The 15,970-nt window shown below is 44.8% G+C and overlaps 1 protein-coding gene across 1 annotated transcript; it reads left to right on the forward strand.

Moving 5' to 3' along the window:
- Positions 1 to 4,887: 4,887 nt before the first annotated feature.
- LSM5 (LSM5 homolog, U6 small nuclear RNA and mRNA degradation associated) lies at positions 4,888 to 12,446 on the forward strand. Its single transcript, XM_045002954.1, has 5 exons — positions 4,888 to 4,974; positions 9,185 to 9,280; positions 9,531 to 9,558; positions 10,509 to 10,581; positions 12,109 to 12,446. The coding sequence occupies exons 1-5, from the start codon at positions 4,929 to 4,931 to the stop codon at positions 12,139 to 12,141; spliced, it is 276 nt and encodes a 91-aa protein (XP_044858889.1). The 5' UTR covers positions 4,888 to 4,928; the 3' UTR covers positions 12,142 to 12,446.
- Positions 12,447 to 15,970: the final 3,524 nt, after the last annotated feature.

Here is a 15,970-nt window from a genome sequence, read left to right on the forward strand (position 1 = left end):
ACCGTTAATGGGTCAAGAAACAAAGTAGCACTGCCAAGGAACCTGCAGCAGCGGATTGCCCAGTATCTCCATGAGAGTTTCCTGGAGATCTCTGAGGGAGATTCCTGTGAAGTGAGGGAGTCTATCAAGAGCCTGTTCCACCGCTCAGACTAGGCATGCGGTGGGAGACAAGCCTGCTTTCTGCAACCCTCCTGCCCCCAACAACTCACTTCAGCAATTCCCCAAATCACATCCACTTACCAGGGGCCTCCTCTCCTGTTTGTGCTTTGCCAAGATCTGATTGCTGTGAATGGCTAGGCTCCTCCGGGGTAGAAAAGAGCTCCTGGCTGCATGCATCTCTGGCCTCTGGGTCATCCTCTGCCTCTGGGTCCCCCTCCCCCTCTTCGTCCAAGATTTCCTCCTCCTGGCTTCGTCCACTCTCAACTGGCACGTGAGCCAATGAAGTATCCACAGGGGCCTTCGCAGTGAAGGTAGGGTGGCCACCGAGTATCGCGTCCAGCTCTTTGTAGAACCGGCAGCTCGTAGGTGCAGCACCGGAGCGATGGTTTGCCTCCTGCGCCTTGTGGTAGGTGTTCCACAGCTCCTTCACTTTTACCCTACACTGCAATGTGTCCCAGTCATGGCCCCTTTCTATTATGCATCATGAAATCTGTCCATAGGTATCGTAATTCCTACGGCTGGAGCGCAGCTGGAACTGCACCATAGGCGCCAACTTTCCCTGGTGTTGGTGGGTGTTTGCGCCCCCCCAGCCCTGGCCCCACCCTGACTCCACCCTTTCCCCACCGCTGCCTGCCCCCATTCCAACCCTTTTCCCAAAGTCCCTGCCCCAACTCCGCCCCCTCCCTGCCCCTATTGGACCCCTTCCCCAAATCCCACCCCAGCCCTGCCTCTTCCCCGAGCGTGCTGTGTTCCCCCCTTTCCCCCCCTCCCTCCCAGTACTTGCCGCACAAAACAGCTGTTTCATGACGCAAGTGCTGGGAACAAGGGGGGAAAAGCGGGCATGTGGCAAGCTCAGGGGCAGAGGCGGAGCAGAGGCAGAGGTGAGCTAGGGAGTGGAGCAATTTTTCCCTGTGGATGCTCCAGCCCCAGAGCACCCATGGAGTAGGCGCCTATGGACTGCACACCCTCCTCTCCCCAAATGCTGATGAGATCCAGCAGCTCGGCATTGCTCCAAGCGGGGGATTGCTTAGTGCATGGAGCAGGCATGGCCACCTGGAAAGATGAACTGAGAACATAAGAACATAAGAACGGCCGTACTGGATCAGACCAAAGGTCCATCTAGCCCAGTATCCTGTCTACTAACAGTGGCCAATGCCAGGTGCCCCAGAGGGAATGAACCTAACAGGTAATGATCAAGTGATCTCTCTCCTGCCATCCATCCCCACCAGTTTGTCAGAGGACAAACAGACGCTATAGACACCATTCCTTACCCATCCTGGCTAATAGCCATTAATGGACTTAACCTCCATTAATTTATCTAGTTCTCTTTTAAACCCTGTTATAGTCCTAGCCTTCACAACTTCCTCAGGCAAGGAGCTCCACAAGTTGACTGTGCGTTGTGTGAAGAAGAACTTCCTTTTATTTGTTTTAAACCTGCTGTCCATTAATTTCATTTGATGGCCCCTAGTTCTTATATTATGGGAACAAGTAAATAACTTTTCCTTATCTACTTTCTCCACATCACTCATGATTTTATATACCTCTATCATATCCCCCCTTAGTCTCCTCTTTTCCAAGATGAAAAGTCCTAGCCTCTTTAATCTCTCCTCATATGGGACCCATTCCAAACCCCTAATCATTTTAGTTGCCCTTCTCTGAACCTTTTCTAGGGCTAGTATATCTTTTTTTGAGATAAGGAGACCACAGCCGTACGCAGTATTCAAGATGTGGGCATACCATTGATTTATATAAGGGCAATAATATATTCTTCTTCTTATTCTCTATCCCCTTTTTAATGATTCCTAACATCCTGTTTGCTTTTTTGACCACCTCTGCACACTGTGCGGTCATCTTCAGAGAACTATCCACGATGACTCCAAGATCGTTTTCCTGATTTGTTGTAGCTAAATTAGCCCCCATCATATTGTATGTATAGTTGGGGTTATTTATTCCAATGTGCATTACTTTACGTTTATCCACATTAAATTTAATTTGCCATTTTGTTGCCCAATCACTTAGTTTTGTGAGATCTTTTTAAAGTTCTTCACAGTCTGCTTTGGTCTTAACTATCTTGAGCAGTTTAGTATCAGAGACCACTGCACACATCACCGAGAAAACAGAATGGTGACTTTCAAATTTTCAAAGGAATGTATGGGGTGGAGATGACGATTGATCACTTGAGGGCAGGGCAGTGGAGTTCAAACTGATGACCAGAGAGGCGAGAACAGGTATCGTGGGACACCTCTCGGAGTCCAATCGCAGCGCTGTAATCGCCATGGTGTCTACACTGGCACCGCAGCATTGTAGCTCCAGTGCAGAAAGCTGTATGCCTCTTGTTGGGGTGGTTTTTTTAGAGTGCTACAACTGCACAGTTTCTGCGCACTAAGTGGCTTGGCAGCATGTACACCTTGAGAGTTACAAGTGCAGAAAGCTGGTTTACTGCGTAGAAACTTGCCAGTGTAGTCAAGGCCTAAGCATGTTGTCAGTTCTCAACTCTTCACCTCCTCATGTGCTCCAAACATTTCTGTTCTCAGCAACCCAGCCAGAGGGGCAGGGGTCACATGAGGGGAGAGGGGAAGGGGATTGGACTCCCTCAGAGGGGCATGGCTCCTCCAAATGTCCGTTCACATAAGAGTGTCAGGGTCCCTCCAGAAAATAGAGTCACTTCTAAAATAGCTGTACTACTCAGAGCCCATTTCCCAAAAGTATAAAACCAGTTTGCTGCAGACAAATGGTAGTAACATTCCCACTGATCATTCTTAGATTTCTGACAAAGGCAGAGTTTAAATTCACAGCACATGGGTGCAGCTTAGGTTCAATAGCCACCATCATATTCCTTTGAACTACCCAGCTGTTGGAGCAACAGCCTGTCTGAGAACCATCTTGTTTCAGCAGGGCCCTAATTTTGCTGCATGGGCATGTGCACATTTCATTCTCTGTGACTCCACCTACTTTTGTAACAACTCCAAATAACTTTTTAAACATAACCATCCCAGAGAGGCAGTGAGTGCCATGCACTAGCTGAGATAAATTCTGAGTGATAGGTTGGGGAGGATCAGAGCCATAGTGTCAGCCCCAGATCAGGGCAAAAAAGTTTGAAGGATTAGTTGATGTTGTAAATAGTAGATGCTGTATCTCAGGAACCCCAAACTCAAATGATCGCAAATTTGGACGAGTAACACTACAGAGAACCGCATGAGGCACACCAAATTTCAAACCAATCTGAGTAAGCATTAGGAATTTTAGACCATTTAGTAGAGTCAACTTTTAAACAGAAAGTGATGCTCAACCTAAACTTAGAGCAGAGCTGGCACTCGTCTATAACATGGTGCTGATGCTAGTGGGTGCAGAGTTGAGGCCACAGTGACATTTTTGCTTGGGCCTTGTCTACACCACCTCCCTGAGAGGTGGTAGCTAGAATTCGTCCGTCAATCTAGTGCTGTCCACACTGGGTGTGTGTGTGTGTGTAAAAATCGTTTTAGATACGTCTCTTGGAGTGTGGATCAGGGCCGCCCAGAGGATTCCGGGGGCCCAGGGTCTTCGGCGGCGGGGGGCCCTTCCGTTCCAGGACCCGCCGCCAAAGTGCCCTGAAGACCCGCGGCGGGCCCCCCCCCGCCACCGAATTACCGCCGAAGCGGGACCCGCCGCCGAAGCGCAGCCCGGTCTTCGGCGGTAATTCGGTGGCGGGGGGGGGGTCCCCGCCGCGGGTCTTCAGGGCACTTCGGCGGCGGGTCCTGGAACGGAAGGGGCCCCCCGCCGCCGCCGAAGACCGAGCTGCGCGGCGGCGGCGGGGGGTCCCGCTTCCCCCCGCCCCGGCCCCAGCCCCAGCCTCAGCCTCTTACCCGAGCGCGTCTCCGGCGGGGCCTGAGCTCCGTCCCGCTCAGAGCCGCGTGGGGAGGGGGCGGGGCTGTGAGCTCCACGCCGAGCGGAGGCAGCTGCCCCGCCCCCTCCCCACGCCGCTCTGAGCGGGGCGGGGCTTAGGGGCTCGGCCGGAGACTCGGCGCTTGATGCGCTGAGGCTCCAGGAGAGGGGCGGAGGCGGGAGCCTCCGCTCTTCTCTTGGGGGCCCCTGCGGAGCCCGGGGCAAATTGCCCCCTTTGCCCCCCCCCTCTGGGCGGCCCTGGTGTGGATTGAGAGATGTAGCTATATCAATGGAAATTCCTAGTTTAGACCAGGCCTGAGTATTTGATGTAGCGTTGCCACCGATGAGGCACAAAAATCTGGGCCATCCAGGAGGACCCTGAGCCCATCAATCTGTACAGCTGGTGGCAGAGTATATCAAGCTCCCCAGGCCCCAGCCCTGCAGGGGCCCCCACAAGAACATGGTATTCTATGGTATTGCAACTTTTTTTTTATGGAAGGCCCCCCCCCAAAACTGCTTTGTCCCAGCCCCCCTGAATCCTCTGGGCAGCCCGGCCTTTGCGGAGTTCCCAGGGCAGCGACCAGAAAACAGGGACTATCCTGAGAGAGCCTGGAGAGGAGCCAACCCTAATTTGGAGGCTCATTGTCAAAGCCCCGCCTTTCCCATTGCATTTGGAAGGCGGCAGCGGCCGGAGGGGGGCTCAGCATCTCTGCGAATCAGGCCCTGCCACAGCCAGAGCCTCGGAGCCGCGCCCGGGGACCCCAGCTACGTCACAGCGGGAGCACGATGACTCGGCCATCCATTGGCTAGGGCTGCTGGCGGAGGCCGCTCCGAGAGCTATTCACCCACCGCCCCCCCCCCCGAGCCCTCTCTTCCGCTAGCTGCGATTGGTTAGGTCTGGTTTCAATATGGCGGCCAACGCGACCACCAACCCGTCTCAGCTCCTGCCGCTCGGTAACTAGCCCCCCCCCCGCCCGGGGACAGAGTGTCCCGGCTCCCCCCGGGGCGGGCCGGGCCGGGCGGGGGGCTCTGTTTGTAGGCTGCTGTGGGTGACGCTGGGGGAGGGGCGGTCTCACGCTCCCCTCCTGACGGGGTTGGGGCGGGTCTCGCGGGCCGTTTGAACGACGAGGGAAGTTGGAGGGCGGTGACGTCTCAAGGCCCGGCCCCGGGACCCGCCCCGCAGCTCCAGGGCGGGTGGGGCAGCGCGCGCTCGGCATCGTGCCCCCCTGTAGGAGAGCGCGCCCCCTCCCCCACCCCGCGGCTGGGCTCCTCCTTCCCCCCCCCCCCCGGCTGCCGGCAGGGGCATCCCGACCCCCCCGGGTGTTCAGCGGGGAGCCCAGCAGCGGTGCAGCTTGGGCTGAGGCCCGGCAGCATCTGCTGCACCACAAGCGGCGGGTGTCCGGGGTGGGCGGTTGTTGCAGGAGCTTCCTCCCCCCCCCCCCCCCCCGCATGCTCTTAACTCGGGTGCCGCCGCCAGGGGCAGAGCGGCTCCACCGGGAGCTGGGGCCGCGATTCCCAGCTCCAGGAGACCCAGCCGCCAGCTCTGGCCCAGCTCGCTCTAACTTTAACTTGTTCAGACTCAGTGCAGCGGTCTCCCTTCCCGTTGGGGGATCGTACCCCCAGCTACACGTGTAGAGACCCGCCTGAAGGCTCAGCACTTGTCTACTCTTAAAACGCTGCGGAGTGGACACTACCTATCCCAATGGGCGGAGTTCTCCCATTGCTGTAGTCAAACCACCTCCCTGAAGGCTAGTCTAAGGGCTTGTCTACACTGGTGCTTTATAGCGCTGCAATTTTCTCACTCAGGGGTGTGAAAAAACACACCCCTGAGCGCAGCAAGTTTCAAGCGCTGTAAAGCGCCAGTGTAGACAATGTACCAGTGCTGGGAGCCGTGCCCCTCGTGAAGGTGTTTTTTTAGAGCACTAGGAGAGCTCTCTCCCAGCGCTCTGCTGTGACTACGTAAGCCACGTTAAAGCGCGGCCACGTCAGTGCTTTAACTTTGCCAGTGTAGACTAGCCCTAAGTAGAAGTGCTACATTGGCACAGTTGCTCTGATGCAGCGGCACCGCTGACTGGAGAAAGCTGTCCCAGTGGCATAATTACTCCACCTTTGTGAGAGGCAGAAGCTGTGACGGTGGGAAAGTTTCTCTCTGTTATAGCACTGGTGTGGACCATGCTTAGGTCACTGAGAGATGCAAGTTACAGGTTTTTTCATACCCGTAAGCAACATAAGTAATATCAATGTAAGTGGCAGTGTAGACTTGCCCTGAGAGGGGGTAGCTAGGTCGATGGACTTAGGTCACCTTAATGCAGCTTAGGGGTATGGATTTTTCACACCACAGACCAAAGTAGTTAAACAGAACTAATTTTCTAGTGTAGACCAGGCTTTGGCTTTTGACTCAGGCTAGTTTGTTTATCCTCAGGCTCGCCTATAACCTTTAATTGAAACTGGTAACCAGAGTTAAATACTGAGGGCATGGCTACACTTGCAGATGTAGAGTGCATTGACTTAAACCAGCCTTCATAGAGCGCAGTAGGGAAAGCACTGTAGTATGTCCACACTGAGGGCTGACAGTGCATTGGCATGGCCACATTAGCAGCTCTTGCAATGGCCACAGAGAGCAGTGCATTGTGGTAGCTATCCCAGCATGCAAGTGGCTGCATTGTGCTTTTCAAATCGGGGGGGGGGGTGGAGTGTGACAGGGAGTGTGTTGTGTGTATGTGGGGGGAGAGAGAGTGGGTTTGTGGGGGCTGAGAGCATGTCAGCATGCTGTCTTGTAAGTTCAGACAGCAGCAGACCTCCCCCACCCCGCTCTCTCTCTCTCACACAGCATTCCACAGTAATGGTTCTTTGTCTCGGAGCAGATAAGCATGCCGGCTGTCAAACGGAGCTTTCAAAGGCCATATCCAAAACAATGACAAGAGTGGCCACTTGACTTAAGGGGATTATGAGATGTTTCCGGAGGCTGATCAGAGCGCAGTAATGCAACACCTTCACACTGATGCTGGGGCGCTCCAGCGGGGGCGCATCAAACTCACCGAGGTGGAGTACCAGGAAGGCTCTAGCTGTGGAGTCAGAGCACTCTATGTGCCATGCCAGTGTGGACGGGTAGTGAGCTAGTGCGCCCGGGGCTCCTTTAATGTGCTGTAACTTGCAAGTGTAGCCAAGCCCTGAGTTGCCAAGTCTTCACTGCTAGTTTTACTGGAGTTAAATGTACACATTTTTTTTTCCAGTGAGATCTACCCATTGATGTAAGTAGGGCTCTGCATGGGCAGAGGAATCTCCCAGTGTGAATCTGATTGCAGGGTTAAGGCTTATGTTAATGGCCAAGTAAGAGAAACCTCTTGTCTCAATGTTATATTTAATTTTTTTTAAAGTGACGTAGGCCTGGTCTGCCCCTAAAACTTAGGTCAGTCTAGCTATATTGTTCGGGGTTTGAAATAGTCACAGCCCTGGCGAGAGAGTTAAGCCAACCTACCACTTTCTCTACCATGGGGTTCAGATCAACAGAAGAATTCTTCCATTGAGCTAGCTACAGCCTCGCAGAGAAGTGGATTTACTATAACAATATAAGAAAACCCCTTCAGTTGCTGTAGTAAGTCTCTATGCTGCAGCTGAGCTATTGTAGCATTTCTAGCTAGACATACTCATACACAGCGTTACGAGGGGGTGGAGTGACTACAGAAGAGCCTCAGATTTATGAACACCAGAGTTACAAACTGACCAGTCAGCCACACACCTTATTTGGAACCAGAAGTACACAATCAGGCAGCAGCAGAGACAAAAACAAAACAAAAAAAACCCAAATACAGTAGAGTACTGTGTTAAACATAAACTACTAAAAAAAAAAAAAAAGGGGAAAGCAGCATTTTTCTTCTTCATAGTAAAGTTTCAAAGCTATATTAAGTCAGTGTTCAGTTGTAAACTTTTGAAAGAACAATCATAACATTTTGTTCAGAGTTACAAACATTTCAGAGTTAAGAACAACCTCTCTTCCTGAAGTGTTTGTAACTTTGAGGTTCTACTGTGCATAGTACCAAAGCAAGTTGCAGCTTTTCTTTTAACATTTAATAAACTGAATCTGCAACGTGCACTCTTTTAACTGTTCTGGGAACATTCTTTCAAGCAAAGAGATGGTGATGTAAAAGAACAATGTGTTGCTGGCGGAGGAAAAGTAACCTCTGGTGAGCAGTCTCTTGGCAGCTGACCAATGGCTGGCTGGTTAGTTTTTCCAACAGAAATAAATATTTTGCCTCAAAATAACTTTTCCTTATATAAGATTCTATTTCTCCCAAAGATTTTCTAGAATCAGGAACATTAAGAAAAAACGGTTTATGATTAATTGGATACTGAAGGAAAATGTGTGAAGGTTCCTAAAATGTAAATTCTTGCTATATCTGGAAAGTGCTTATCACATTGTGGGCACTACCAATACAGATGAACAGTAATAATAATATTCTACCTTCACCACAAAGTCAGTTGCTACATACTTAAGCTTGGGAGGATTATAGTTTTATCCCTAAATATTGGTAAACATTCATTTCACTGTACACAAACTGACAAAAAAATATTTCCATCGATACTTGAAATTTACAAGGGCAAAGTAAGAAAAATGTTGCTTGAGAACTTATTAGAGTTTGCTATAAGGATATTTGTATATTTTGACAATTTATTTTTACATTATAAAGCTTTAAGTTTTTTTGAATTTCAGTGTCTGTCATTAAATAATTGTCAGATCTGCCATAATTTACTGTAGCTGTGAAAATTTAAATGTATTAAAAATTGGGGTGGGGAGAAATGCTTAAAGCCCATAATTTTGCAAAGCTGTGAAAATTTAGATTAAAAAAAAAAGTTATACATAAACAATCTGTCAAAATTATAAAAGTGAAAATTAAATTCTGCTAATCCTAAATATATATTTATATAGTGCTCAATGCGTTCTAGGTGTTTTACAGATATCTTAGGATGCACCTTATGATTAATAGTGGATATAAAAATAAAAACTATTTTTGCATATACAGTTTTATAAGTATTCTTGGCAATCATTTTGAATGTGTACAGTTTTGCCACATATTCTTAAAAGGAATGTTTTAAAAAAGATGACCATTTAGTATATGTTTAAGTTTAGATTGTAGTCTTGTATAAAATATTTTCTGATTTACAGAGCTTGTGGACAAGTGTATAGGTTCACGTATTCACATTGTGATGAAGAGTGATAAAGAAATTGTTGGCACACTCCTAGGATTTGATGATTTTGTCAGTATCCTTTAAATGGAATATTTGCTATTTACCAATTTTTAGAATAAGCTTAATTATTTAGCTGTTTCTTTGGATATTTTGAATTAGGTGGCTAGAATGAATGCTTCTACTTTTTGCATGGATAAATATGCCACACTAGCTGAAATTATTTTAAAAATTAGGTCACACCATTTTTATAAAATGAAAATACAGGTAAAGTTATTAAATCAGGGCTATTTTAGTTTTTTGTTTTCCTTGACGGGAGACTTCAGACATGGTGTTAGAGGATGTTACAGAGTTGTAAGTATTGCTTCTGTGTTTTTGTGGCTATTTGTGTGCTTTTTTTTTCTTTCCCATTTACAGAAAAAGTATATTGAATTAGGAAGCAAACCATTTTGACCTCTTTAAAAGATTTGACACAACTGCGTAATTTAGGCTTCAAATTTAAACTATTTGTAAATAATCCAATGGGGATTCATTCTGTACAGTCAGCTCTTAAATAGCTGTGTGTGGCAAGTGGCAAAGTCAGGTGCTGAGTGTGCTTAGCACACCAGTATCCATGCTTTGTGGTTTGGCTTTCTATTCTGACTGGTAGGTAATAGGGCATCTGCTAACCAGCTATGGACCACTTAAAGATGTATTGCCTTTGCAAAAGGTGAAACTTCTTGTACCTCTTCTTCACTGCAAACAAAAAGAAAAAAGTGTTTTTGAACTCAACCTGGTAACTCATGTGAAGGCTATAAATTTCCTTGTCTTTACTAGGATTTCACATTGAGTTAGTTGACTCGAGTTAAGGATTTTTGTTTGTTTATTTATTTATTTATTTTTGGTACTGAAGTTGGCCACACAGAATGGCTGTCACACATTTTTGTCATATTAAATGTTTTTAACGTTTCCTGTTTGGCACCCTTAATTTTTTCCCCCTGAACTCCATGTTGAATTCTCCCTTAGTTTAATGTTTGCTTTGACACAGAGACAAAGAGTTAAAAAGTAGGTGTAATCTGGCATAAGAAAGCATTTGTTACCTTATCTTGCAACATTATTCATGTTGCCAGTTGAAACTTTTTCATATGTTGAGGGCAGTGGAGGGTGTCCCAAAACTGTATTGTGATTCATCTAAATTCTGTGTTACTCTTGGTAAATAACCCAGCCTATTACAGAGCCATGTGTAACTACAGCTCTTACCACAAGTCCAGATTTATTTTGTAAATTTTATATACTAAATATTTTTCTTCCTAATGTTTGATCAGCGAAATCACACCTGAAGGAAGAAGAATCACAAAATTAGATCAGATCTTGCTAAATGGAAATAACATAACAATGGTAAGTCAGATGTACTACTTCTTTTTGTACTGGTTCTTAGTATATGTGGAATTCAGTTATTGACTAAATCATTCAAGTAAGATTGAACTCATATTAATTTAAATTTTAAACACATGTTCTGACAGAATACTCATATGAAATCTCATACTGTAATCCTAGACTTAAATTTCTTGATTACACATGTTGCATGTTATGTTTTGAAAACAAAAGTGAAAATATAAGCATGAACTTAGTTGTATCTTAACATACAGTAAACTTAAAACATAATACTTCTGATGCATGCAAATCAAGGCTGAAGCAGTAATTGATTATTGTAGGTCTGATACTGCAGCCAATATTTTATTTTTCCTATTGCCTGCTATGAGTCTATGGGCCAGATTTTGCACCAGAGAAGCTTAAGGCCCACTGTAATCAGAGGGACTAAGTACTTGCTTAAATGTTGTAGGATGAGAACCTGAATGCCTAAAGACTGCGCAATAATACCTATCATGGTAATCTGTTTTGTCTACTGTCTTTAAAGAAAAAAACTACTTGTTCAATTTTTGTTTCTTTTTTTAAACAGAAATGTCAGTAAAATAAATGATAGTTCCTATATCTTTTTTACATTTCTTTCTTTAATGTTTATTGAGTTAAAGCATCTGCTCTTAAACTGCACTCTGAAGAGAGCACATGGTGCTGTCTTGCCTCTTTATTATGACTGCATCTGTGAATGTTCAGGCTCTTCATTGCAAAGCAAGTTGGAAATGAGCAGCCAACCTGTATACCTTTATTTGGGGCTGCTGCTACACAAGAAGAAGAAGAGAGGAGACAGGAGCAGAAAAACTGTTCCTCATTTAGGAAGTGAACTTTATAGTCTACCTACTTTTAAAAGTGTGCTATTGTGTTTTAAAACTGAAAATCTTCCCACCAACTGAATGCCAAAGAAAAGTAGCAGTTTTTTATCTAGACATTCCTTTTTATTGTGTTGAATGTTCCTACATTTTTTGGATTCTCATTCCTGAAACATATCTAAGCATGCATTTATCTGATGGTAACAGATTCCCACTGGAGTGAGGAAAAAGTTTTATTCAATCATGACTTGTTGGCTAAAATACATATATAAAATGAGAACTTTTACATTGGTAAATGTTCTGCTCAAATACTAATCAGTCATGGTATAAATGATACACAATATAGGCTAGAAAATTTCAGAATAGGAATTTAGCAAGCACAGGAAGTTTCACAACATTTTACTATCTTATAAAAGCTATAATGTCACTCATTTTATCTGATTATTTAGCTGCTCTTTGTAAGAGTAGAATTAGGGTGTGATTTTAGTTCAAAATGGGTCAGTTTACCTATAAAAGTACACGTGTTATGTTCTAGTATTACTTTAAATTTTCCATCTGTTGTAAAAATATTTTCACCAGTGTTTAATAATAAATATGTTCAAAGCCATATCTGACAATTGTCACTTTAAATCTTGAAATCAAACCTGTACTATGTTTCTTCATACTGTATCTCTTAAATTGTCCTTTTCTTATACAGCTGGTTCCTGGAGGAGAAGGACCTGAAGTATAAACTGATTAATTTGTCATCTATGAAGACTCTTGTTATATATTCTGTTATCTCAATGGAGTGCTTTTGATTTTTGTTTTGTTTACATTTAAAGTTGATATTTGATAAAAGGTAAATTTTCCTATTCAGGGAAGATGCATTGCTGATGCTGACTTTGTAAGTTAAAATCATGACTTTATTGTAAAGACCAATCTGCTGTTCAGAATAAAACAAACATTTTCTTTTTGTTAAATATGCTGGTTGGTTTTATCTTTTCTACTGCATTAAATATCTGCAGCTATAATAATCTTTAAAAATAAAAAATAAGAAGAAACAAGGAACTTGAGATCAGAAAGTTAAGGCTGAGACTCAGTATCTACCGTATTGTTCCGAGTATAGGCCGCTCCTGATTATAAGCCGCACCCTTAAAGTTTGGTGCTATTTTAAAAAAATTAAATTTTTAACTTTTTTTAACTTAAAGAAAATCTCAGCCGCGGCCGGGACTCAGAGGGCTCTGGGCTGTCTGCCGCGGCGGGGAGCCCAGAGCCCTTTAAATCCCAGCCGCGGTGGGGAATCAGAGCGCTCTGGGCTGCCCGCTGCGGCGGGGAGCCCAGAGCCCTTTCAATCCCAGCCGCGGCGGGGAATCAGAGCGCTCTGGGCTGCCCGCCGCGGCGGGAAGCCCAGAGCGCTTTCAATCCCAGCCGCGGCGGGGAATCAGAGAGCTCTGGGCTGCCCGCCGTGGCGGGGAGCCCAGAGCCCTTTAAATCCCAGCCGCGGCCGGGACTCAGAGGGCTCTAGGCTGCCCGCTGCGGCGGGGAGCCCAGAGCTCTTTAAATCCCAGCCGCGGCGGGGAACCAGAGCGCTCTGGGCTGCCCGCTGCGGCGGGGAGCCCAGATCCCTTTCAATCCCAGCCGCGGCCGGGACTCAGAGGGCTCTAGGCTGCCCGCTGCGGCGGGGAGCCCAGAGCTCTTTAAATCCCAGCCGCGGCGGGGAATCAGAGGGCTCTGGGCTTCCCGCCGCGGCGGGCAGCCCAGAGCGCTCTGATTCCCCGCCGCGGCTGGGATTTAAAGTATTTTTATTGGGTTTTTTTTGACAAGATCCTGCTTATAGGCCGCACCCCTAGTTTAAAGACTTAAATTAGGGGAAAAAAGTGCGGCCTATACTCGGGACAATACGGTAAGTTGCTCAGAAGCATGCCCAGACTCACTTATATATGGTTCAAAATAGTACCACTCAACAGTAAGTAGATTCTTCTCGATGCTTTTCCTCTTGACCCAGAGGGCTCAGCTCATTGGATGTGATTCCATGTTTGTTAGAACTTTTCTAAATAAAATAAGAAAATGGTGCAGTCTTTAATGTAATTGGCTCTAAAGTATGCCCCCTGCAGCTTATTACTTCTTTACACTCTTCCGCTTTGGTCTCCTCCTGCCTTGGAGAAAGATCACAGCTGCCTGCCATTACTGCGCAGATGTGCAGGGGAGAGGGATGTACCCTGTTGTGGGTAACTAATGAATTGCCTAGTATCACCAGAAAAGGGAAGAAGAATCAGTGGAAAGGGCTTGGTGAAGGAGGAGACTCCAGAGGTCGGAAAGTATGCCAGAGAAATTGTTCTTCTGGACTATGTTGAAGCAAATGATGTCCTTCTACTTTATCTGACTGAGGTAAACCACGGTCTCTGTTTGCTGGGATCCTGGCTTACGTAATCTGAGGGCAACTTTGTTTAGTCTTAAGTGGGGGAAAGGCCTTATTTCAGTAAAACTTCTCAGGGTGAATTTGTTTTGAGAGTGTGAATTATTTTTTGTCCTGCTTAAATTAGCCTGTGAGAGTCGACCTTCAGTGGCTTCCTCTGTTCTTCCCCTTCCAGCCTCTTCTTTGATGGTTTAATTCTATTTATTGTTTTACAAAAGTGATAACTTTCTGTTGATTAGAACTATTTAACCCCAAACTGTCTATTTCATTTACTAGAAATTGATTCTTTACTCCTTTTAAATGATACTGGCTCCAGCCAGCACAATTTTCTTCTCTATCCTCATAGTTATCCTAGTCTTCACTCTCTTGACACTGAAAATAGACTAGTGCAAAACATACCTCTGAACTGTACCTCATTTTGAAAGATATCACTACTTTTTGTCCCAAAGCTACCTACATTCCACACAGATTTGGACTTGTATTGTTGAAAATTGTTTACATGGGAGATAAAGAACCAGGAAACTTAAAGTTATTTATGCTACATGACTGAATCTCAGAGCATTTTAAAGTTTTCCTGAAATACTTTTTTCCTCATTTTGAGTCTCTGTCACATGCTGTGTCCCATGTTTGGGTATTTGCAGGTTTGGAGGTATCTTGTAGAATCTTGTTCCAAAATCAAGTACTATAAATCGTTGTCTGTATACACCAGGCTTTATTGCACTTAGTGTTTTGCATATATGTTTATAAACTGAACATGCAAATCAGACATTTTGGGAGAGTAAAGTTAGCAGAACTTGGTCCAAAGGGAGTTTAGAATAGGAAAGGTGATCAATATTTGGTCTTTTGTCAGACAATAAAGAGTGAAGTGTATAGCATTCTATTCTCTGCAAGCATGAAATGTTCTCATGAGAACTACATTTATATTGTCTCATTCCCTTTTTTTGCTGTTAGCACTTCCTCTTTATGAATAGTAAGAAACTAATACTGTTATCTCTGTGAGTGTTTTGGTATACCACTTTCTGCAGTCTGCATATGTTCCTCTTGATATATTTGTGTGCATGCCTATGGTATTAAATATTCACAGGTCACAAGGGAGCAGAGTTAATGCTTTGGAGATTACTTGCAAGTTTGTGCTAAAGAATTAAAATATTCCGCACCTGTTATTTGTCTTCCAGTGCAGTTTCTCAAACAATATTTATACCACTTGCCATTTTGGAAGTGCAAATAATAAGCTTTTTAATTAAATGAACTATGTATGATGTTGGTTTCTCTGGAAAGCTTGCACTTTAATCACATTGATACTGTACTGTCCCTAGAAATATCTGAGCCCGCATTGTTTTTCAGAACACAATGTTTTAAGTCACCACTAGAGGGGACAGTATCTGAACTAAAATTATACAAGGTTGAGAACCAAACGGTTTTTATGATGTAGCTTTATAAAATATACAAATCTAAAATTAGGGCTGCACTTTTTGGTCTTAAAAGATAAAGTAGGACTCAGGGATAAAATCAATACATTTTGTTTGATGAACCCAGTTTAAAGTAATATTGACAGTTTTCTTTTGCCAGTTTTTTCCCTGTATGCTAGCTGATGTAGTGACTTGCTTAACTTGTCTAGCCAGCAAAACTCTGACAGTACTATTCTCTAATACAGGCACAAATTTCTTTATACTTCTTGTCTCTCAAGTTGTGCTTCCCTCTCCCCCCCAAAAAAATTTCTTGACATAGCAGTTGCAGAACTTCACACATAAGAATAGAAAACCCAACAACCAGTGTCTTAACTGAACTGTAGTTCAGAGTTTCAGGATTTTAAATTGATCTCAGTGTTTTATGTAATAATACCTAGCTCTTGTATATTGCTTTGTGTTAGCAGATAAAGATGTAAAGTAAATAATGAAGATTCATATGAGTTGGTTTTATATTTGTCTACTGCACTCATTTAAAAAAAAATTTATTACCTTGAATAGGACTTTAGAGATTTTTCTATTTTTGATCATTTGTATTTGAAGACATTTTCTTTGAGTGTTCATAGTCTTTTACCAAATTAGATGGAAACAGAGAAAAGATCCCTGATATAATACAAAGTAATAAATTATATGTAAGCTTTCCGTTATTCAAGTGCATAGCAATTAATTTGCTGAACTCTGAATGTGCTCCATCACTG

The sequence above is a fragment of the Mauremys mutica genome, chromosome 2 (assembly GCF_020497125.1).
Source record: "Mauremys mutica isolate MM-2020 ecotype Southern chromosome 2, ASM2049712v1, whole genome shotgun sequence".
Taxonomy (NCBI): domain Eukaryota; kingdom Metazoa; phylum Chordata; order Testudines; family Geoemydidae; genus Mauremys; species Mauremys mutica.

Coding starts and splice junctions, on each gene's coding strand:
- LSM5 (XM_045002954.1), top strand. CDS start 4,929: ATGGCGGCCAACGCGACCACCAACCCGTCTCAGCTCCTGCCGCTCG. Junction 4,975..9,184: donor GTCTCAGCTCCTGCCGCTCG/GTAACTAGCCCC, acceptor TCTGATTTACAG/AGCTTGTGGACAAGTGTATA. Junction 10,582..12,108: donor ATGGAAATAACATAACAATG/GTAAGTCAGATG, acceptor TTTCTTATACAG/CTGGTTCCTGGAGGAGAAGG.